Source organism: Triturus cristatus, chromosome 2_2 (assembly GCF_964204655.1).
Source record: "Triturus cristatus chromosome 2_2, aTriCri1.1, whole genome shotgun sequence".
In the NCBI taxonomy this organism is placed as follows: Eukaryota; Metazoa; Chordata; class Amphibia; order Caudata; family Salamandridae; genus Triturus; species Triturus cristatus.
The window spans coordinates 528,812,940-528,837,768 of record NC_140582.1 but is presented as its reverse complement, the minus strand read 5'-3'; the positions used below and the strand labels follow the sequence as shown (position 1 = coordinate 528,837,768).

General features: G+C 46.2%; 1 protein-coding gene across 4 annotated transcripts in view; it reads left to right on the top strand.

Annotated features, from left to right (window-relative positions):
- The window catches only part of GATB (glutamyl-tRNA amidotransferase subunit B), a 488,988-nt gene that overhangs the window by 228,458 nt on the left and 235,701 nt on the right, over positions 1–24,829 (top strand). For all 4 annotated transcript variants that reach the window (XM_085641666.1, XM_085641663.1, XM_085641664.1 and 1 more), the window contains one exon: positions 22,246–22,359. In XM_085641666.1, the coding sequence (XP_085497792.1) occupies positions 22,246–22,359 (114 nt within the window). The remainder of the gene's footprint in view (positions 1–22,245; positions 22,360–24,829) is intronic.

Below are 24,829 nucleotides of genomic sequence, written 5' to 3'. Positions count from 1 at the left end.
TTTAGCTCATTTTCCAAAACATATAACACCCTAGTATATGGTGTAGAAAGTGGACACAAAGATGGAAGTAAAATGCCACTGTTGGACTAGAGCAGCACCTATTGTGCCATCCACTGCAGTGGCGGGGTAAACATGACTTCAGGCCTACCCTGTATAGCCTGACTACAGCAATGTAGACCCTGCCATAGGACCTGTCAAAATAACCCCCTTTGACAGGAGAAAACCTTCCATTTGAACATTAATAAGTCACCCCATGTATAACCTGCACCCACAAGGTAAACTGCATCATATTTAACAGCGGGAGTTGTAGAAAATTAATGTTAACATGTCCCTAAAGTGACAAAATCCAAAAGCTGTTTTGACTGTGGCAGGCCTAGGTGTCCTATTTAGGAAACCAGAGTATTGCTTAAAATACTGATACTTTATTCCGGAATTGAAAAACCTTGAAAAATAATGAAACTATTTTTATTAGTTTTGAAAAATCCAATTCAATGGTGAAGTCAGATTTTTAATAATATTAAGGAAAATTAAGTTTTAGAAATGTACCCTTTACCTTCCTTAATGCAAATTAGCATAAACCTCTGCCAGCTCTCAATCTGTGCTCAGCATTAAATTGGTGTGGAATAGGTGTAAAATGTTTTCTCCTTGGACACAATAAGTTGACCTGAATGGGTAGAGATAACTCATCTGAACTCCACAGAATATGCAGAGTAGAGGTTGTGGGGCTCCTTTTGATAGCACGGTGTCCGATCCTGCTAGGTGGGTCTGTTGAGCTACAGGCAACACTTGGGGTGCACTTCAAAAGGAGAGAACAGGATTCCAAGACAATTCTTTTTTTTTTTTTTTTTTTTTTTTTTTTTAAAAGTTTTTATTGAACAATAATTCGATTACAAGCACGGGCCTACAACCACCAGGGCCGGCCGCTAAGTACAGAATGAAATATACATTTATCAAAGCTGCAGTCGGTTCCCGGGGGTCGGCCCCGTAGTGAGTCCGGATAGTTCTAGAGGCACAGGAGACTAGATCAAACAAACACAGAAAACTAAAAGAAAAACAAAAGGCGAGGCATAAAGACAAACGGCGCAGGTCAGGCTTCCTCCGGGGAACTCCAGGTCAGACCATTAAGCAGCACAGGAAAGGAAGGAGTACCGGGAGGCTGGGGACGGAGGGGGGGGGGGCCAAGGGAACTGAACGTCCATATGTAGTCATTCCAAAAGGTGCCCGGAACCGTCAAGGGTCAGGGGGACATGGCGATATCGGTGTCCACCAGGGGGGGCGTACAGATACCCCCGCGATAAGCATTCCATTGCCCCCAGATTCTGCCCCATGCCCCCGGCTTACCACGGGCAACATACACAGTCTTCTCCCTGAACATACACCAGTCCATATTCTCCTTCCATACTGACACGGTGGGCGGCCGCTGGGCACCCCAAAGCTGCGCTATATCTCTCTTGGCAATCATGTTCCCCAGGGCCGCCCACCGAGTCTGAGCCGCGCTATAATCATTGGGCTCCCACACATTCAGGACACAGCGACGCACCTCCGGCAGCAGCACAACCCCAGTGACCTGTCCCATAACCGTATGTACCCGGCGCCAGTAGTCCGCCACCTCGCGGCACTCCCACAGGATATGGAGAAAGGTGGCACTGAGCCCACAACCCCGCTTACAGAGCCCATCGTCGGAATATCCCATCGAGACCAAGCGAGGACCCGTCACATACACCCGGTGAAGAATCTTAAGCTGTACCAACCGGAGACGGGCTGGAATGGCGACCTCTTTGGGGGACGACAGTGCAGACTGCCAGTCCTCGTCGTCCAATTCCACCCCATCCCCCGTCCAAGCCTCCCGAAGGCGCACCAAGAGGTCAGCCCGATGATTAATCAGTTTCTTATAAATTAAAGAAATAGTGCTGTCCGGGACATGTCCGTCAAGTATGCGGTCCTCGAGGGGCGAGGAAACCGGGATCGTGGTCCCCTCTCCAAAGACCGAGAGCAGGGCGTGTCGAACCTGGGCATAGCGGAAGAACTCCCTGTCCGTAAGCTCATATTCGGCCTGAAGAGCCGCGAAAGTCTTAACCGCGCCCTTATGCCACAGGTCTCCCACTTTGCTGATACCAATCGTGTCCCACTGGTCAAACCCCTTCGTAGTCCAGAGGCTCCCCAGGCGATCGGAGGCAAACAAAGGAGTAGCACATGTCAGTCGCTCACCCCAGCCCGTGGCCGCAGTGGCGGCCCTCCAGGTCCGCACAGCGATCTTAGTCGGACCCGTAAGGGTCCGGCCAGCCGAGCGGGAGTACAGCGCCCTGTTATAGTCCCCGCCGGGAAGCAGGAACTTGTCCATCTCATACGCCGGGTTCAGGCCAGGCGCATACGTGGCATGGTTGATGGCCGAAAGCTGCGCGGCCCAATAATACCTGCGAATGTCGGGAAGCGCGATGCCCCCGTCATACCAGGGGAGAGTAAGCTTAGCAAGAGCAATACGCGCCCGCCCGTCCCACACCAGTCTCCTCTGCAGGCTCTCTACCTCCCGAAAGTAGGCCACTGGGATGACGTCGAAGGAATTCTGGAGTGCATAGAGGAACCTGGGAAGGGACATCATTTTGAACAGCGCGGCCCGACCCAGCGGGGACAGGGGCAGCCTGCACCACCGGGCCGTATCCTCTCGCAATCGCCGAAGCGGACGCAGGAGATTCAGCTCATAGCGAGCCACCGGGTCCAGCGAAACGTATATCCCCAGGTACTTAAAGCCGCTCAGTGATACCTGGATCGGAAGCCGAGGCGGTAGGAGTGGAGGACCACCGGAGATCGGATAGACGCAGGATTTAGACCAATTGATCGTGAGACCCGAATTACTCCCAAAGGAAGTCAGAACGTCAAAGAGGACGTTGAGCGACTGCCGCGGTGAGGTGAGATATAGGAGAATATCGTCCGCATACAGCGAAACCCGATCTTCAAAGCCCGGGGCCCACCGGATCCCTCGAAGCGAGGGCTCCCAGCGGAGCCAAGCCGCGAGTGGCTCCAGGGCGAGAGCGAAGAGCAAAGGGGACAACGGGCATCCCTGCCTCGTGCCCCTGCCGAGGGCAAAGGGCCGAGAGACCCGCCCGTTCACCACCACCTGAGCCATGGGTCCCGTGTACAGAAGCTTCACCCAGCCAATAAATCCTTCCCCAAAGCCAAATTTAGCCAAGACAGCCCAGAGGAATGGCCACTCGATGGTGTCAAAAGCCATCGTGGCATCCAAAGAAACCAGCACGGCCGGTTCGGAGAGGAGCTCCGCCCTGGCAAGGGCGCCATGAAGACGCCGCAAGTTAAGAGCGGTGTTACGATGCGGGATGAATCCGCATTGGTCCGGATGAATCAGATCGCACACGACGCTCAACAGACGATTGGCAAGGACTTTCGCCAGGATCTTAGGCTCCGCATTTAGCAGTGAAATAGGCCGGTAAGAAGTACAGCGATCTCGCGGCTTGTCCTCCTTGGGGATAACGACTATCGTGGCCAAACGCTGATCGGCCGGGAGGGAACCCGCCGCCAGAGACTCACGGAACATGCGACTGAGGAAGGGCGCAAGCTTGTCAGGGCGCAATTTATATAGCTCAATGGGCAGACCGTTGGGACCCATAGCCTTGCCCGAGCGAAGGGAGCGGATCGCGGTCGCTATTTCATCCACCGACAAGGGGGCGTCCAGCCGCTCACGGTCCTCAACGGACAGGCAGGGCAAGGCGATATCCCTCAGTAGAAGGCGAGAGTCGTCCTCATCCCTGTCAGTCACTGGGGAGTACACAGCCCGGAGGTGGTCGGCAAAACATTCCACAATCTCGTCAGGCTCCGTCACACACACACCATCCGCAGCACGCAACTCCGGGACCACACGATTCACTCTCTCCTTCCTGTCCAGCCACGCGATCAACTTTCCCGCCTTGTCCCCGGCATCGTACAGTCGACCCTGCTGCTCCCTATACATAGTTTTGGCCGCGTCAGTGACCAGGGACCTATATTCAAACTGTTTCAGGCTGAGGGCATGGAGCCCGTCCGGAGTAACATTCGCCTCCAAGGCCGACTCCAGCCCCAAGATGTCAGTCTCCAGCCTCACCACTGCCTCACTCTTGACCCTCTTAGCCACCACTATCTGGGAAAGGGCGTGTCCGCGGATCACGGTTTTAAAGGCTTCCCACAGGGACATTGCAGAAGACACCGACCCCTCGTTATCCAGGAAGTATTGGTCCATAGCCTTAACCAGGCTGTCACGAGTCGTAGGGTCTCGCAGGTACCATGGGTTAATGGGAGCGATCCGCCCTGCAGACCGCGGCCCGGTGTCAAAAACAAGCCACAGCGGAGAATGGTCGGAGATACCCCGCGCCAGGTGCCTGACCTCTCGAATCCGACCAGTCTGCGCCGCGGGCATAAGGAAGTAGTCTAACCTAGAGAGACTCCCATGCGCCCCCGAGTGAAAGGTGAATTGACATTGGGTCGGATGCATTAATCTCCAACTATCCACCAGGCCGAAGGTCTCCAGCATCCCACCCAGCCATGCCTGGGCAGCGGGGAGGGTCCTTGGTGGGTGACGATCCAGTTCACCCGAAACCACAGAATTAAAGTCCCCGCCCATGAGCAGGAGGCCGTCCGGAAGGTCAAGCAGCATCCGACCCAAGTCAGTGAAGGTGGAGTTCTGGAGGCCCGGGGGGACGTAAACTGAAACCAGGGCAAGGGGCTGCCCCTCCCACCTCCCAATCAAACACACATAGCGCCCTCTGTCATCCGAGACTATCTTAGTGATCTCCACCGGAAGTGAGGTTCGCAGCAGAATGCCCACCCCCCTGGAACCAGTTGTGAAACCAGAATGGGCCACGAGGCGGTATCCCCCCCTGTTCATTGCATGACAAACATTGCCAACCAGATGCGTCTCCTGGAGAAACACCACATCAGGAGTCAAACGACGCAAATATTGCAGTACTACACCCCGCTTGATACGGTCCCCCAACCCATTGACGTTCCATGACATAAGCCTCAACCCGTCCCCCCCCATCCCCCCCAATAGATCAAGGGTCCCCCCGCCTGCAGCACAGTTCCCAAATGTGGACAAAAATCAGCACCTCGCCCTGTAAACAAAAAACACACAGCAAAACAAACCCTCCTCCCCCCCAACCCCACCCCAGGACCAACTCCCCCCACCCTGCACCCCTGCGGGCCAAAAAACCCCCCCAACTTGCAGTGTGCCTGTCGCCCCACTAACCCCATTCTACGAAAAGAACCCAGAGGAGGTAAGGGACCCGTCCCCGCCCGCCCCCCTCACTGGTCCTGGTAAAACACAATATGCAAATGAAATAAGACCCGACTGTACAGTGCAAAAAGGCAAAATCAAGGACCAAAAGTCATTCTAAAGGGGACCCATCACCTGCGGTGCCCGCAGAGGGTCCGGGACGGCCACCTCCGTCCGGCAGAGAGTCCAGCCAGTCACTTGCAGCCACAGGAGAGTCAAAAAAGGCTGTCCGATCCCCATGTTCCACTCGGAGTTTTGCAGGGTAGAGCATCGAATACTTTAGGCCCAGCTCACGGAGACGACGCTTCACCCCTTGGAATCCCATCCGTTGTTTCTGGACCAGTTGCGTGAAGTCCGGGTAAAAATTGATGGTCGAGTTCTCATGACGAACCGGGCCGTGGGTCCGTGAGGCCTGCAGAATAGCGTCGCGGTCCCTGTAATAGAACAGTTTGGCCACGATAGGCCTCGGGGGTCCCCCGGCCGTGGCCGACCGCCCGGAACTCGATGGGCCCGCTCCACGGCAAAGAACTTACTTAGGCCAGCCGAGGACAACTGTTTCAGGATAAGTTCCTCGACCACGAGGTCAACCGGGCGGCCGTCAGAGGACTCCGGTACACCTATGACGCGGATGTTGTTGCGTCGGGCCCGTCCCTCGAAGTCCTCAAGCCGCCGGGCCATATGGTCGTTAACCACCCTGATGTCTCCAAGCGCGGCCCGCAGATCCGACACATCCGCACCGAGGGTGGAGGTCCGTGCGTCGAGAGCCTGGACCTTCTCGTTAGTTTTGGAGAGGTCGGCCCGGATCAGGGTGACATCGATCGCGACAGTGTCAATCTTACGGGCCAGGGCCTCATATTGCGTCGCGATGGTTTCCCTGATGCCATCAATGGCGCCCATAATGTCCTGCAAGGATAGTTCCGTAGTGGCGGTCGCGCCTCCTTCCGCAGTATCCGAGGGGAGGCCAGCAGCGCCAGAGGGCCCCCTGCCCTGGGTGTAGCGGTCCATGTTATTGCTCTGGACTGCCCCCCCGCGGAGGGAAGCCTTGGTCTTGCGGCCCTCGGGACCCCCTTTGCCCCCCATGTGAACACGGTCACCCGAGGGGACCTCTAATCAAGAGGTGTAAGGCACCAGCAAGAAGACCACAAAATGTCGGTATAGGGGGTCCGAGGCGATAGGCGCTCTAGTGGCAGATGAAAGAAAACCTCATGCAGAGGCCCAGGAAGCACCTCTCCACCCCGAGCGCACCTCCCTGCCGGTCTCCTGAAGTGCAAAACCGAAACCGAAAGTGGTGGATCGGCAGCTGGCACCGCGCTGAAGCCGCTGTTGTTCAATTGCAGCCCGGTCCCTCGGGTCACCTTCACCCCGGTCACCTCCGTCGGGTGGGTCCCAAAAGTTCCGACGACGACAACTCAGGATTCCCAGGTCCGATTTGAGTTTTGAAAAGAGATATACGCTCAGCTGGTCTTTATCTCCCAGATTCCATAAGCCACGTCAGGATATTCTCAGGATAAATTCCGAGGAGCAGAGAGGGTCCGGGGAGCCCTGTGCTCACGCGACCATCTTGGATGCGCGCTAGGCTCCTCCCTCTCCAAGACAATTCTTGTGGATCCCCTGTCTAATTCCTATAAGATCCTGCTTTTGTTGTATCAAGTTTCTGTTAAGGGTTTGTTGTGGGCACAGTGCCTACCTCAAGCTAGAATTTTGTGTTAAATGTGGGAGAACACTTGGATTACCTTAGTACACTGCCCCCCTCACACCGAGCCCTCAGAGCCCAAGTTTAGTGTTACCAAAGACTTTCGCCATCTAGAAAATGCCATTACACAAGGCATTTTGGACCACGTTGCTTAAGGCAAACAGGAAATGGAGGTAGGTCCGGGTCTAGGACCTTTTGCCCTATTGGTTAGGGAGGGGCCAGGAGTCACCTCCACCCCTTAGCTAGTGCCAGGTGTAAATGTGGCAAACCCAGGCACCCTTTTCAGAACACTTTCTGGACCTACAGAAGGCCAAAAGAGGACTGGACCTGCTGTCTGTGGCCTGGGAGGAGCCCTAAAGTTCTGGATCCGCTCCCTCTTGCACCCAAGATGAAGAAGTGGACTCGAAGGGTCAGCTGGCTGCCCTCCTGTGTGGTCACTGGGTACAACAAGCTGCAAGAGTCCTTTTCCTGGAACTACCCAGCTGACCATTGGCAACTGGACTTGGATTTTTGATGGATTCCTGTTACCTGCTGCCTGACACCCTCTGGTGGTTTTAAAAGTATAATCCTTTGTTTGATAAAGGACTTACCATCCTCATCATCATCTTTATTGGTTGAGCTTACAATTGTACGTCATACAATACACAGCATGTAGCTAGATTAAAATTGGACATAAAACAATATATATAAAGAATACTATGTCACCGGACAAAAGTAAGAATATGATAAAATAATTAACCGACCTAACTCTTCCCGTTTGCAAGCAAAATTCCTGATCTAAGCTTAACAATAAAGTGCTAATGCTAATTCATTATGAATAAAATACAGGGGAAAATATCCTGCCTGTAGAAACATCCATTCAAAAAGCAGTATTGACTTCAAACATACTTGATTCTTAGCACTTTAATAGGCAGAAATGCAGCTTCATTGGAATTACTAGGCCAACATAAAAATTCCACCGTTAAATAGACATCCTGATATAAACTGGATAATAAAGTGCTAGTTCTAGTCCCAAAAAAAAATGCTGGAAGTGTACACTATTAGAGTATGAACAAGTTAGCTTGGAGTACCAACAAATATATGGAGAAAATGCTAGCTGGACTCATAAAGTGAAGATACAGAAGTGGACAAAATCACTTTAGCATCACAAGTCCTGCAGAGCCAGTAGGCATAAAAATAAAAAAAGCACCGTTACAGTGCCTGATATTGTGAAATATAAAAGGAGGACCTAATCTGAATCTGATGTACAGAGCTCTTTTTATGTCTGGATAAAGTTGGTCCAAGTACAGCTCGTACAATGGGAAAGTTTGAAGACTTGGTAGTGTGCTACCAATTTCCTGACCCTGACAGGGGAGATTATAATCATGAAGCTTCTTTTTCACCAACTGCCAATTGCTGGATGCATGCTCTCCGGACTGGTGGCTATATGTCTATATCACAGTAGTTAACTTGCTTCCGCACTTAAACAAAGCCCGTGCACAGCTTTTCCATTCATTGCTGAGCTCAGGCTTTGTCCAGATTCTAATACATTACTGGAGTGGTCCGAGTACTACTCATTGTTCAACAAACCTGATCACCAGCTCCAGCCTGAGGGAATCCATTGACATACTGGGCCAGGACACATCAGCGGCTTGCCCACTGCTTATTTGTGGGCTCTCAATTCTACCAGTAGGTTCTAGTAGCTACAGCTTGTGTTCAATATGCCTTAAAAGTGGAAGAAATTAGTCTTTGACGACAATCTCTGGAAAATCTTAGAACAGCATTGGAATATTTGCACAAGGTAACCTCGCTTTTTAAAAGTTGGGGGGACCAGGATATTTTGGCATCAGACCTAATCCCCAGATAGTCATATGGCTCCACGTGCTCCAGCGGGGTTCCATTGATTTTAAATATATTCCAGGGGTTGGCCCTGTTGTTTATAATCATATACTTTGTTTTTGCTGTATCTATAGTTTCTTGGTTTTGACCTTTCATGTAGGAAAGGCAGGGAGAATACTCCAAGCATGTCAAGAATATTGATTATGCATAGAAATGCAGGCCAGTCCAACATGCTGCCAAGGGATGGTACCCCAGCTTCCTGCTTTGTCTACAGTAAGATTTTTGGTGAAAATTCCCTCTGACCCAGTGCAAACTCAAAATATATTGACTGGGCTGTGACCATGAAGCTTTCCTTCTAGCTCAAAACGAAAAAAGCTGCACTTACTACCTAACTTTGAAATGTTCTACACATCTATTGAACATGTTTACTGTTACTACGCCACATCGACAAAACATGGCAGTTTGTGCCTTTTATAGATAGTGGAAATAATGCAAGGGAAAATGGCAGGCATGCTACAGAAGTGGACGTGTATTTTTACAATTTTCAATAAAAAGTTTACAAAAATGTAGACGGGGCTGCAGTGGCACTCTCAGTGTGCCCACTTGGCAGCTCACCCTCTAAATTAAAAATGAAGCCATTAGTATTATTCAGTATAAATTGTAATTTGCATCTTTTATATTTTGTGAGGCTTAAGAACAGCTACTTTTTCTTTCTTGATGAAGTGAATTATCTGATGTGTTGAAATAAATGTTTCTTCTAGCCGATAAGTATTTAGTGGAAAAAGAACAATATCATCTTGCATGCTAATGATGTTACCTTGCTCATAAGTAATGATAGAAATTGCTTTCAAGTTGGTCAGAGGTGACACTTATAAATATGGTAATAGGTTAATCTGATCTCTCTTAAAAGGTACGGTGCATAGTTCATAAACATAACAGTTTGCTTTAATGATGGTAGTTGGGGTCGAAATGTTCATTCAGTTATTGCTGTGCAGTTGCCACTTTTAAAAGTCAGTAAGTTAAAAAGCCTTGTCTGGGAAAACCGTTCGTTTATCCAACTTGGTCTTTCAACACGGATTTCACTAGTGAAAAGCATTCCACGTGTGAGCATGCACAGGCCATGATGACCCTGACCACCATTTGACCAGACTGCGTCTCGGTTTTCATGCCGGTGCGTACACAGAGCTTCAACATTTGACTGATGTATCTGTTGAAAAAGCTTTTCTTTTCACCGGCTGGTAGAAGAGGCGAAGCTTATTTCAAATATTCCACAAGTAGCTGCTCCACATCTTACTCCAACGTGGAACACCAGTCGTTCAAGCTCCATGTCACAGCCAACTTCCCCCAAGTGTCACTCTCCTCTGCAGACCCCGGGAGTGGTCACCAACTTCACTGACTTCGTCACACCACTCGCCTTCGATGCTAGCAGTTACATTCCACTCAGAGACCTGAACTTCCACCTGGAAGGCCACGCCAAACCCAAAAGCACTCATTGAAACCTTGGAAGTTTGGGCCTCGCCCACAGAGTAAAGAGACCTACCCATGTCACTGGATACCTCGTGGACCCTATTTTCACCACCTTCAACAACATTCAAGTAGATGAGCCCACATCAGTCCCCTGGACAAACAATGCCCTCATCAAGTTCAGCATCCCCACCCCAGTCCAATGCACATGCACCACCGCTAGACCAGCTAGTCGAAACTGGAACAGCATCAATGACCGGGACTGGAACACTGCTCTCAACACCTGCTGACCCAAACACAGCAACAACCTCCTTAAAGCTATCAAGAATTTTTGCGATTGGATCACCTCCTGTGCTGACTCTCTGGCTGCCCTCAAACGCAGCAATACAACAAGATCCAGACCCCATGCCAGTTGGTGCACAGAGCAACTCAGACTGATTAAACGCCACTGCAAACAAATGGAGCGCAAATGGAGAATGAGACAGGAGCACATTGAGATCTTCCCTAAGACGCTACCACCAAATGATCTGGACCACCAAACGCTACGCTCTGACAGACTGCATCAATGCTAACACCAACAGAAGCAAAGAAATCTTTGCCATTGTGAAAGATTTCACCTCACCAACAGCTGCTCCCACGCAGGACCTCTGCAACAGTCTCTCTCAATTATTCAGCAACAAAATCACTGCCATTTAGAGCAACCTCAATCCACATCCGGACCAAACAGACCTTTCCAAATGCCTCCTGATCTTATCCAAAGAACCAATGCTAACCACATGACTCGTCATCACCCCAGAAGAAACTTCCACCATCATGAAGTCCATCCACTCAGGGGCCTCATCGGGCCTCTGCCCCACCACACCTAAGCCAGAGGGCTTCAACCCATCAGTTCCATGCTGACACCTATTCTGAGTGTCTCCACCTCTTCCGTGACCTTTCTAGATGCTTCTTGGAAACACGCAACTATCCTCCCTTTGCTGAAGAAACCCCCTGCGGACCCTTCAACGCTTGGCAACTACAGACCGATCTCTGACATCAGAATCCAAGGACATACACTCTGATGGATCTTCTCCTGCCTGAATGGAATGACGCAATTAGCTTAGCACTGTACACCTCTGATGTCCACGGCTTCATCTGCAGAGTACAGCAAGGATACTCCCTGTGCCCTACCCTCTTCAACGCTTACATGATCCCTCTAGCCAGCATCATCTGCTCTCACATCAATGTCCCCTCCTGCGCCAATGGCGCGCAACTCCTTCTTTCCCTCACAGACAAGATGCCCAGTACCATATCAAGTTCAATGCTTGCATGACCAAAATTGTTGGCTGGATGAAGATCAACTGTCTAAAGCTGAACACCTACAAGTCCTAAATCATGATATTTGGCTGGGACTCCACCGGATGGCCAACAGAACTAGGACTGATACCGACCCCCCCACCCCACTTAAGCCAAGAACCTCAAGATCATCATAGATAGCAAGCTTGACATGACCGCCCAAGTCAATGCCATCACCGTCTCATGCTTCCCTACCTTGAAGATACTGAGGAAGATTTTCAAATGGCTCTCAATCAGCATCCGGAAAATCATCATGCACGCCCTGGTCACAAGCAAGCAGAGGGATCAACAATAAAACTCACCAGAAGGCTGCAGACCATTCAGAACTCTGTTGCTGTACTCGCATCAGACCACAATTGATATCTTTAGATCTGTTTTCAAAAGTGCTTTACCTGTCTCGCCAGCCTCATATAATAAAAAAAAATCATAAATAATGCATGCATATATACACACGCATAGAGAGGCGTTGGTCACCCATCTTTATCCATTGGTCTTTTTGACTGTCATTCACATTTTAAGGTATCAATGGCAGATTTATTGGCTTTTTCTAATGTTCTAAACCCATTTTGCGATTTGTTAAGATGCAGCCAAATTTCAAAATGGGATTAGAAAGGTGTAGCGATTTAGAATATTTGAAGCTGAAAATCAACTAACTTATATGGAAGATAGAGAAACAACATATGTGAATGAACCTTCTAACCTTATGGAAAAATCGCTTTCTCTACAAAAATAATTTTAAGACTCAGAAGATTATAACAGGAGGGGCAATCTGCAAATTTTTGAACTTCCAGAGGGCACAGAAGGCCACGGAATCAATGCTTGTATCACATTCTTGGAAGCGTAGATTCCTCACTCAACTAGTCTGCTCTTCAAGAAGGACTTTGAATTGGAAACGACGCAAGAATACCATCATGACTTATTCCGTATAAAAAATCCCAGAGACCAATAGTCTGTAAACCCCTCAGATTCCAATTTACTAAACTGATACTGAACTATATGAGGAAACATCATATACTGTGGAAAGGCAACAAAATCTATGTCTTCCAGGACTATTCAAAAAGCATTGTTGACACCAGGAAAGTTTTCTTAGGTATTCAACGTAGACTAAGATCCAGGAGTCTAGCGTGCTCTTTCACAGGCACATCAAGATTTCATGTCTCAATGGCTTGTCACTTGTAGTCAAGTCAGCACAGATGCTTTATTCAGTTAATTAAAAAACCCTCAAAGGGTGCATGGTTAAAACATTGTAAATAAAACAAATATATTTTACAAGAATTACATAAAATCACATCGTAAAAAGTATTTTCACACATCAATTCACTAATCGACAATGCTAGCAGCCCAGCAGCATAATCCGGTGTACTAAAAGAAAAAATCAGATGCAGAAGCCAAACAATATAACCCTAATCATACATTTTCACAACTCCCTCTAAAAAAAAATTCATATGACACATTAAATGATACAGTCCTGTCCTACAATGTCTAAAAGCCCAGCTATGCAAAAAATGATGGCAATCTTTACTCCAGTATTCAGTTGCACTGTTCAACAGTCTCATGATTGAATGTCCGGATCAGACAAAATAAATTTGCGTTTATACCAGACAGCTGCCAGTTATCTACTGACAGCATATACAATTACATTAGAGGTATCACTTTTTAAGATCCTATGAGCAATTAAATAACGATTAACTCCAAGGTCCAGACACACAGGGCGTATCCATTGGCGACGAGAATGAAAGTGTACAGGACGAAAGAACAAAATGTGTTCTTTGGTCCTAGGGGTTAACCCACAGGCAGGATACAGATTGGACAATGTTTCATTTTTGCAGTGGCAAGTGAAAGATTTCAGTGGTAAACAGCTGAGCCGGAAACGCACTAATATGCTCTGAGAAAATGGAGATGTAATAAAATCCAAGAATGACACGAATTGTGAGGTAACTTTATGCTTGAAAAACTAATTGGATAGTCGCCCATTGGACACACACACAATGTTGCTTTCTCGGACATAAATCCAGTAGTGAGAGCTTAGACCGCTGTCATTCATTTTACAAATACAACAAAGGTCATCCCACAGAATTTGAATCCCAAGCTCAAACTTCTGGAACCTGTAGAAAAAAATGTAAGCCAGGGGACCTACAAAGCATTTTTTGGGGTCATGAACACAATACACCAGGGGTTTCAATATTACCAAGTCTGAGATTCCATTTATACCCAGATAAAAGAAGAGCGAAACTATAGGAGTGCTGACTGGATAGGCAAGCAATGTTTTTGCAAAAGTGTTTTCCACTACAGCCAGTAAGTGGGCATTGGTGTACCTCCAAACCTTGGCGCCAACGGCTGCAGCACTTTGGGCCATCGCGCGGTAAACTTCCACTGTGGGAGACACTGACCGAGAGGGCGTTCTCTTGTGTTACCACAAAATAGCTTTGGCTCTATGCTGAATAAGAAGGAAACCTTTGTTGAGTTGAGGTTCCCATCGAATTTGTCTTATACCAAACTCCTAAATAGTTGATACAATGAACTCTTTCAAGGGATTCTTTTCCAACTTTCACTGTGCAATTTTTAACCATTCCAAGATTAAACACTATAAATTTCGTTTTGGATACAGTCCATTCCAGATCTCTAGATTAAAAAAAATTCCAAAAATATATGAATTAAGGCCTGAAGCCCCATTTGTGTTTTTGAAATAAGAAGAGAATCGTCAGTAAAAAGCAGGACTGCTATATTTTTGTTATTTAAAACAGGTACATCATTCTGGCAGTCAAGAAGTGTGTGCACCACATCGTTTAACATACAAGGTAAATAAAGTGGAGGCAAGGGCACACCCCTGTCGTACGCCTTGCTGGATAGGGATGTGATCTGTTCATTCCCCCTTACTGCTCTTCCCTTATATTACTAGACCAATCCAGATTAGAAACCTGCCCCTAAAATCTATCTCGAATCCCAGTACAAGCACTAAGGGGAGTTCAGTATAAGCAGCAGTATAATTTAACCTATGTTGTGGTTGCAAGATTCAATTACTGCTCTTGAATCTACCCCTCAGTGTACTATAGGAGCTTTTATTCTGTTATAAAAACCCTACCTTCTTAGATGCTTGCTCACAGAGGGGCTGCAAATAGTTATTGCATCCTTGCAAGAAATGACATACTATTTTGAACTTTATTTGAACTTTATAGAGCTTTAGGGCTATAGTAGCGAAGTCTTTCTCTACATAATGTTAACACAAAGTGTTTGAAGAAAGGTTTTTCGTGCCTTCTTTAGTGGCTTAGCTTACAAGTTTACAGCCCGTTTAGTTAGTATAATGTCAAACATTCCTAATGTTATGTCACTCTTATCCTCTTCCCCATGTTTCCAGTTAATGTAGTGGAATGCCCCGGGTTAGGCAATTTGAGGCATTATTTAATATTACTTTATAGTATTTTTGCTTGGAATGTATGAACCTTTCGAAACCTTATTGCTTTGAGAAGACAGTTCTACTCCACTAACTCTACCCTTTCCTCTTTTTAACTCTACATTCTACCTCTCTTCTTTCACGAGTGTACACACTCCGCCTGTCATAACACAACTATTCCTCCATACGGGTCCCATATTGTTTCCTTTAGAAAGTGCAAATTAGTCAGGGAACACATTCTCACTTATCATTCAGACCCTCCATTAGATGAATACACAGATTATGTCCATTAAAACAGTTTATTTCTCAAATTAAAAACAACCTAAATATTATTACACTCAATACAAAAGGATTAAACTACCCGGTTAAGAGACATAAAATCAACGATTCTCTTTATAAATCAAAAGGGGACGTTTTCTTACTCCAAGAAAGTAAAATTTGGGCAAAAATACTGCCTCCTTAATATCTATATAGGTGGCTAGGTATTGTGGCCTGGCTTCAGCAGCAGGAAAGAGTTTACACTGGTATCCAAGAAAGCTAATGTCTCTAACGTCTAATAAGAAAGATAAAGAGGGCAGATGGATAATTTTAGAAATGAACAAGGAAGGGAAAACATTCTATATAGTCAATATATACACCAAACCGAGACCATCAAGAATTTTGGAAAGATTTGGCTTCAAATATGCGCTCCATCTCAGATGATGCACTGACACTCTTTGGCAGTGACTTTAACCTCTCAATGGAGTGTAATATAGGTAGGTCTTCTTTGTGTAAATAAACAACCACCCAAGTTACATAAACTCAGGAAGAAGATATGTTTAAAACACAATTTAACCCCTTCAGTGCCCATGACGAGCTGGACTCGTCATGGGCTGCGGTGGCGCTGTGCCCATGACGAGTCCAGCTCGTCATGAACTCCGCCCGCTAATGCAAGGCGCGGCACTGGGCGGGGAAAGGGGCGGGCACCGAAGGGGTTAAAAGATGCCTGGAGGATACAACACACAGACACATTTAATTTAGCATTCTTTTCACCACCCCATCTTTCCTATTCTAGGGTAGACTACCTAATGATCTTCAGCAATCACACACAATACATTGATGTAACCAGCATAGAACCTAGATGTATATCTGATAATTCCTGTATCAATCACTTTATTTCTTAAATGGGGTTCTCTTGTTAACAAACATAACCTTTTGAGGCTAATGATGAACTTATATGCAGTACTGAACACAGAAATAAAATATGAAATTATATCAGACAATTTCTCAACAACAACCCTAATGATGATACGTCGCCTCTCTAGATGGGAATCTCTAAAAGCTACCATTAAAGGCTGCCTCATCAGCATCAGTTCATATGAACAAGACAACAAATGAGTCACTGACAAATTATAGAAAGAATTAAAGACACTTGAATTCCAACACAAACAATCTAGTAATTACAACTACTTGTTAATAAGCTTAAGTAATAAAAAATATGAATACAGCAGAATACTAAGCATGAGGGCAGTGTCTGGATCCAAAAACAGAAAGGCATTAGACTCTGTGAAGCAAATAAAGCGGGGAAGATGTTGGCATCCTATTTGGAATTGAAACGAAATAAATCCTTCATCACTAGCATAAAAGATAAAGATGGCAACACACAGTTGAACCCAGTCTGAATAGCTGAGATCTACACAGATCTATATGACAATATTCACCATTTTGACCCTGAGAAATTTAAAGATTTCCTTGATACACTAGAACTTCCTTCCACTTCTAACTAAGAAAAATATCTCTTGCGGCTCCTATAATGGCCAAAGAAGTCAGAGAAGTAATAAAAAAGATAAAATCTAATAAAGACCCTGGCCCAGATGACTATACAGCACCATTTTATGAACTCTTCTCGCCTGAATTGTACTCTGGAACATGGCTGAGGCCATTGTAGGAATTATACTGAAAGATGGGAAAGAGCTATCCCTCCCCAAAATTATGAGGCCAAGCACATTAATTAACACAGACTGCAAAATCTATGCCAAAGTCCGTGCCACTTGTTTAGAGAAATAAATCCCTAAACTAATTAATCTCATCCAAGTAGGTTCTTTAAAAATAGACTGCAAGTGACAATACCAGATTATTGTGCCAAATCATTGAGAAAGCTTAATTATTATAGTGTCGAACAGTTGCAATCACTCTTGACGCTGAAAATACTTTTGGCAAGGTCTGGCCATTCTTGGAAGCTACACTTCATACATTAAACTTGAGAGAAGATTTCATTAGGTTGGAACGCTCAGGAGGCCTCAAATCACGGACTGAGTGCACCCTGAGCCCCACCCCAGGGTCCCTCGAGTTGAGGCACAACACCTGACGATTGCAGGTTTCAATGCAGTGGATCAACTGTTGAAATGTACTGTGGACCACTTATTGGTTTTGTATTTTATTCTTTCATGAGCACGTTATTTGAGCAGAAGCGATACTTGAAGGTGCTGACAAATGCAATACACCTCTTATGAGGGTCTAGTTGGTAGAAACATGTTGACCTATTACTAGTGACACATGGACGCAGGGTCAGTTGACCAGTGCAGTGTCCCTTCTCTCTTTTTAATCGTGACCCAGGCATGCATGAATAAAGTTGTACGCCTGCTCTGGAGTCCGTTTTGTATTCACTTCTTAACATTTTGCACGCTCTGAGCCTCACCACCCTTTAGTTCACTATAGGGCTTCTATCAAACCTCGTAAAACATCTGAAGAACTTCTCAGAGTGGGAGTTGTAGCCTGCACTGTGATCAACAGTCACAGTGCAAGGAGAATTCCAATGATGAAGCATGCCACCTCTGTTCATTTCTGTTCAGCTAGGTTTTCTACCTCTTTTTAGACACAGGTGTTTCTGTGTGTGTAAGGCCTTGGACCTGCAGCATCCATACTTTCATATAGCTGTGTAGTATTTCAAGGTAGGCCTGTAGTATTTTCAGGTTAGGGTACTTTCCTTCAGCCTTACCAGAACCCCTTGGGTGTTCATGAAAGAGATGGTGGTGATCACAGCACATCTTTGGAAGTTGGGGATGCCACTTTTTTTCTGCCTTGACTATTGGCTCTGGAAAATGGGCTCACCCAAGTCAGTTGTAGACCATATCCAGACAATTTTGAGCTACTTGACATCACAGTTTATGATCAACTTGCTGAAGTTACACCAGACTCCTTCACAGAGGCTTCCTCTCATAGGAGCAGTTTTGGGTATGGTGCAGTTCAGGGCCTTTCCTCTGCCACAAGTCCAGGACATTTGGGCTATGATCCTGATGTTTCAGGCCCAGTCCTGGTCTCAGTGAGAGTAGTTCTGAGGTTCTTGATCTGCACCCTGCTCAACCATGCCATGTGGCATATGCAGACGTAGGAGTATAATTTGAAGTCCCACTGAGCCTAACAGCAAGGAAATCTGTCGGATTCCACCCATGTTTCGAAAGAGACCGCAACATATCTGCAATGGTGGCTTCTCAACCGCAGTTGGACAAGTGGCAGACCCCTTTCCCTACCCCACCCAGAGCTTGTGGTGATGGATGCATCATTTTTGGTTTGGGAGGGCATCTGGGGGAGTTGGGGATCAGAGGAAACCTGATTCCACATTAATCTGATGCAGTGGTGGGCCATTCCCCTGGCATTGAAGGCCTCCCTACCGTTCATCAAGGGAACCCTGTTACAGCTTCTCATGCACAGAACCACCTCCATGTGGTACTGCAACAAGCAGGGTGGAGTGGAGTCCTGGGTCCTGTGCGAAGAGGCTCTAGACCTCTGGAGTTGGCTAGAGCTTCAGGGCAGCTTATTGATTGTGAACCACCTGGTGCAATCTTTAAACAGCAATGCAGCTAAGCTCAACCGGCGGCACTTGGCGGATCACAAATGGCAATTACACCTTGTGGTGGTACAGGACATCTTCCAACAGTGGGGAGATTCCTGGTTAGATCTTTTCACCGTCATTGAGAACTTGCAATGTCAGAATATTTGCGCGCTGGGATATTCAAGAAAGCTATTTATGGGAGATGCATTCTAGCTAGAGTGGAGCACCGTACTCCTGCACTCCTTTCCGCCTTTGCCTCTCCTGCCCCAATTCTGAAAAAGATCAGGAATGACTGGGGTTAGTCATCCTAGTGGTACCTAGGACTTCTGGGCATGAGCATCTGTCCTCCAAGTAGGCTACCGCTTTGGGACGATTTTCTGTCACAGCAGCAGGGCAGGGTTTGAGCAATTCACTCCTCCTTGCATGGAGATTGAGCGGTGGCAGTTATCACATTCACCTACTTCCTGAGGTTGTGGATGGTATCCGTGCTGCATGGAGGCTTCTACAAAGTCCATTTACGCTAGGCACTGGGACAAATTTGTGGCCTGGTGTTGAGCCCGCAACACATGCACCCATTGCAGGCCAAGCTGTCAGATGTTTTATGATTTGTTTTGTCTTGGGTCCAACAAGGATTTGCTGTAGGCCCAAACAAGGGTATTTGTCCGCCGTTTCAGTATTTTTACGTTAACCCGTCCAGGTATCTTTGTTTAAATCCCCTGTGATGATGAGGATTAATGTCATATTTCCTCCAAAAGAGTTTGTGATTCCACAGTGGGATCTCAGTTTGATTCTGACTTTCCTCGTGTGTACTGTATTTGAAGCCAATGCACAGCTGCTCCCTACGTCTTGTGTCTCTAAAGACAGCGTTCCTTGTTATGATTACTGCAGCTTGCCACGTGAGAAGCTCCAAGCTCTCTCAATGCAGCAATCTTACACCAACTTTTTCCCAGGTAAACTGGTGTTAAAGACCAGGGTGGCCTTTTTGATAAATGTCTTGACTCTTTTTTGAGTATTCCATCATCCTCCCAACGTTCTTTGCTGTGCCACATCCCTCAAACAAGGAAGAGAGACTCCCATTAGCTGGTCCCCAAGAAAACTTTACATTTTTGCATTGATCGTACCAAAGATCATGGACAAGACAATCAGCTTTTTAGGGGGTTTCTGGGGAAAAGAAATGAAAGGCGGTGCAGAAAAGGATTTTGTCAGGGTTGGATAGTCCTCTTCATTAAGACCTGCTCCATATTGGCCGAGAAGCAGCCTCCAGAAGTACTCGAGGTTCATTCCAGCAGGGCCAAGACTGCTACCACTGCGTTGGCATGTGGAGTGCCTGTTCTCTGTATCCGTCTCGCCGCAACATGGGCATCAGTGCACATGTTCACAAAGCACTACTACCTGCACAGCTAGGTCTAATGGGAAGGGCATTTTGCCCTTTCAGTCCTGCAGTTCTTTCTGGTCTGAGCCCATTTCACAGACCCTCCACCCTAGGAGGTACTGCTTTGGTATCTATTCTAAAGGAGTGGCGTGTTTTTAGAAGAATCCATGAGAAGAACAAGTTACTTACCTTTCGTAACGCTCTTTCTGATCGATATTTTATCTAGCTACCGATTCCTCACTGCCCTCTGGCCTCCCTGTTCTGTAGAATGCTCGCTCCTTCCACCTGAAAAGTCCAAAATTAGAGATCTGAACACTGATACCTCTGATTGATTGTATTCTCTGCAGTATTTGTATTTGAGTGTTTGGACAGATCCAAGAAAGAAACTGACTTCAACATGCAGTGGTGGCGCCTATGTGCAGTTCCTCTTCATCACTTCTGGGACTGAAGGGAGTCACTACAGAGCCACATGGCACCGTCTGTCAGCACACAGGAGCCCTGCTGCGAAAGCTTTCCATATCCAGTCTGGCCCGTGGGGATATGTAAAGGTGAGGAATCTATGGTTAGATAGAGTATCCACCAGAAAGATCGTTACTGAAGGTAAGTAACATGTTCTTCAGATACCCAAGTAGATTCTATAACTCTACAACTGCCTTTGTCCTGTATGTAATGAGGGGTTCAGAAGCCAGAACATTCTGAAAATTATTTGATAACTTTATAACTTTTCACTGATTATATAGGTGCTGTTCTCCAGTTATGATTCCCAAATCCAATGGCACTTGGCTGTAGATCTATATAATCAAAAGTCTGGGTGATCACAAGTGGTACCACTGATGGGAAGGCCTTTGTAGGGAACATAGGTCGTACTTGGAATCTTACATTTTGTTCGGCTTGTGCTCCTTCCTAAAGGGGTTAGTTTGAGAAAAGTCTATGACTCCAAAATAGTCGTTCACTTTTAAAATAACAGATTTCTGTAATTCAGTAAATGAGCTGGAGTTATTAGAGATTGTGACAAAAAATTATGCATTGCTTAATTCTTCTCAGACCTAATGTACTATTTTATTGAACCTTAAAGACACCAAATGCAGTACTTTGACTCTAGACTATTCCATTGCTCCGGATGCGGTGGTGTAGCCTGTGATGTTTACATTTCTTTTAATCAGAGACCCAATGTAATAAGACAGATCGCAAATTGTGCACTGGCTTTTTCCGACCTGGCTTTATTTTGCGATTCAGCCTTTGTATTATTAGGTCACATGCAACATTTTCGTCGGCAGGGGGCCACACAGCTACCTGCCTAATTAATATTAATTAGAGGCCACTATTTACGACCCCCAGTGATGGCTACGAATGCCGAGATGCAAAATAAACTGCAGACTACCTTCCCTCAGTTTTCATTTACAAACGGGAAACTTGTGATCACAAAAACTATCCAATTTGAGATATGTCAAATGGAGAAGGCAGTGAGCCTCTGAACCGCTGTCTGCCCCACCCCTTGACGTCATAAAACAGGATTTACAAAGGGTTGTCCAAAGGAGGCAACCTTCTCTTTTGCAAATCAGTTACCATCTTCTTTGAGGTGCCAGTAGCTGACCAATGGTTTGCGACTACAATTGTGGCCACTAACCCTTGATGCAGACCGTTGTGACTCGCTATTAGCAAGGGATGCCCTTTTCACTCCCCCCTCCTAACTGCGATTCGGAATGGATTGTAAAGCCCATTTCTTGAGTCGAAAAGGCTATTCTGACTCGCAAAATGGGTTTAGCACATAGATATACCTCATTTTGCCATCACAAACCCTGTTATTTTATGATTCGCTGGGTTTACGATAAAAAACTTAGCTTTGTGCATCTGGCTCCTGGTTTCCTAAAGCTTTTGTAGAGGTTTGCCTTACTACATTACTAGTTCAAAATGTTGCATAAAAAACCATGTGGAGTCGAGTTAGCATCTTTACATTCATTGCAGTGGTTGATTAGATTGATGGCCTTTCACAATGCTTGTACTTCATGGATGTATCCTGCCATTCAGTATGCCTCACACAGGTTTTGCTGCTTAACTACAGAAAGTTACCCGATTTTAATATTCTTTTTTTTCTTCGCAGAGGGACAACTAAGAGTGGATGCCAACATATCTGTACATCGTCCTGGTGAGAGTTACGGTGTCAGGACAGAAGTGAAAAACATCAATAGTGCACGATTCCTGGCAAAAGCTATAGGTGATTTCAGCCGCTTTGTCTCGTTTTTCATTTTTCTGTTTTTTCGGCACAATGACGTTTTCAGGTAGATTTCTTCTTCGCCCACCTTACCTTTTCCCACCTTCATTCTTTTTCTGCACTTCAGATAGGTTTTTTTTTTATTACACCATGAACTTTTTACACTCATTTACAATGTCCTCCATTTTAAGTAGTCTGGTTTCGTGGCTACAGTTGTCTATGTTGGACAGTGGCTCCCTGAACCCTTTATGATTCCTTATTAACCACTAGCTCAATGGCCATGATGAGCAAACACGATTCAAGAGCAGCCCTTGTTTAGTATGTTCCATGAGAGAAAGTAGATTGCCATTTCAACTTTGATTTCTCCCTCACAAGATTCTACAAAACTGCCAGGAATATAATTATTTGGAGGATTGTGATTGCATGCAATTTTTCCCAATATCTTGTATCCTAGCGTGAATCAGCAGCTCTGATATGAGCTTTTAATACATTATGCTTGGAACCGAATTTTGCTTTGACTAGCTCCTCTTTGATTAATTCTCTGTCCTCTTATTTTATGCGTTTCTAAGAGAGTTTCTATGATAGGGTGTGCCGATTGGATATTTTAAGATATTCTGGCCTTTAAAACATATTGGGCCATATGTAGGTAAATTACATTTACCGATTCTTAAATACCGATTTTTACCGATTCGGTATTTATGAATCGGTAAATGTAATGTAGGTAATTAATTACCGATTCGGTATATGTCGGTATTTTAGAATCGGTATTTACCGATACGGTAATGGCAACTGGCTTCCCATTCATGCCTATGGGCCTGGAGGCCCATAGGAATGAATGGGAAGCCAGTTGCCATTACCGATTCGGAGAATACCGAATCGGTAATGGGGGAGGCATCATCATGGGTGGCAGGGTGTCACATTGACACCCTGTTGCACCCCTGATTCGTCCATGTGTGCACATGTGGCGCACATACATGCCCTAAGGGTATGTATGTCTGCCACATTGCACACTTCAAATTGCAAAAAAATGCTTTTTTACAGGTATTCGTCATTTACCATCAACTTTTAGTTGGTGGTAAATAACGAATCCCCACACCAACGACACACTCCCCCTACATATCATTTCAGGATTCGGTATTTACCGAATCGGTGAAATTACCGATTCGGTAATTTTACAGATTCGGTAAATTACCGAATCCTGAAATATGCCCCCTACATACCAAAAGCCTAAATACCGGTCGGTAACGGGATATTTACCGAAAATCGGCCGTTACCGACCGGTATTTGGCTCCCTACATATGGCCCATTATGCCTGAGCTCTTGTACAGTGGTAGATTTTCTACTCGAGCAGCAGCTGCCTCAACGCGAACGGATGGTTTCTCAACGCGAGCGGTCATGACCATCAGCGACTGCCCACGTTGAGAAATCTCGCTGGCAGGTGGTCTAGCGTTGGATTTTCCTTACTCGTGCTCTCTAGTTTAACATTGGCAAGTGTGCGAGGAAAAAAACTGCTCCGCAAACGGAACTCTGCATGCTCTGCGGAGTGCTGAAAACTCAGCGAACGGAGTGGAGGTCACTGCCCAGACCTACACTAAATCCCTTAACTTCTGTATTAACCGTAACTCAACTGTAAAAGCCATATTACAGTCAATCTGCTGTATTAAGCCCTGTGTACTGGAAGCCAACTTTCAGGCTACATTTCAAGCCTTAGTTAATCTATGCTGGAACTTGTAAACTTTTTTCTACTGAAATCGTTGGCTTCTATTAAACTAATTTTGCCAAAATGGTGCTTAATTGAGATCAAGGTGCTCTCTTTGCCCCAGTTCCCATTCTTTTGACTGTTTGCAAGGAGGGTTGAATCCCTTCTAACTCAGTTATTCCTCCCCCTTAGGTTCCAATGGTGTCTTTGTTTGCCTGGTCAACTCTAGGCATACCTTGCCAATTCCCATGCACTCCTAATCTCCTGGATACAGAAGCCTCCACCTAAAAACATGCTTGCGGAAGACCTTTGAGAGATCTAGCTGTTCGCGACATCTCATTGTGCATTGCCCCAATCATCACAGCAGCTGCATGTTTCACTTAGTAACCTGTATTACCTCTAGATTGGTATATATGTTCAATTCTCCGTTACAAGTTTGTGCTTCTCTCTGGCTACACTTCTCTGCCCTTGATGTCTGCTGTACCCCTCTGCAGTTTAATGACACTTCCATACCACCACAGTGCCAGCACGATTGCTTCTTACAGGCTACAATTGGAGATGAACACTGGGCATGTACAGAACCTCCTGTCACCATCAGGTTCTCTTTTTCCACTCAGAGGTCACTAAACTCCACCCTCCACCCCTCTTCTCCACGCCTCTGTTTTTCACCAGTAGGTTTACTGCTTACTCCTTATATTTCCTTGTTTACTGCGGAGGCGGATGATGGATTCGCCTTTGTGCCCACCACTATGGTATCAATTGGTCTCAATGTGC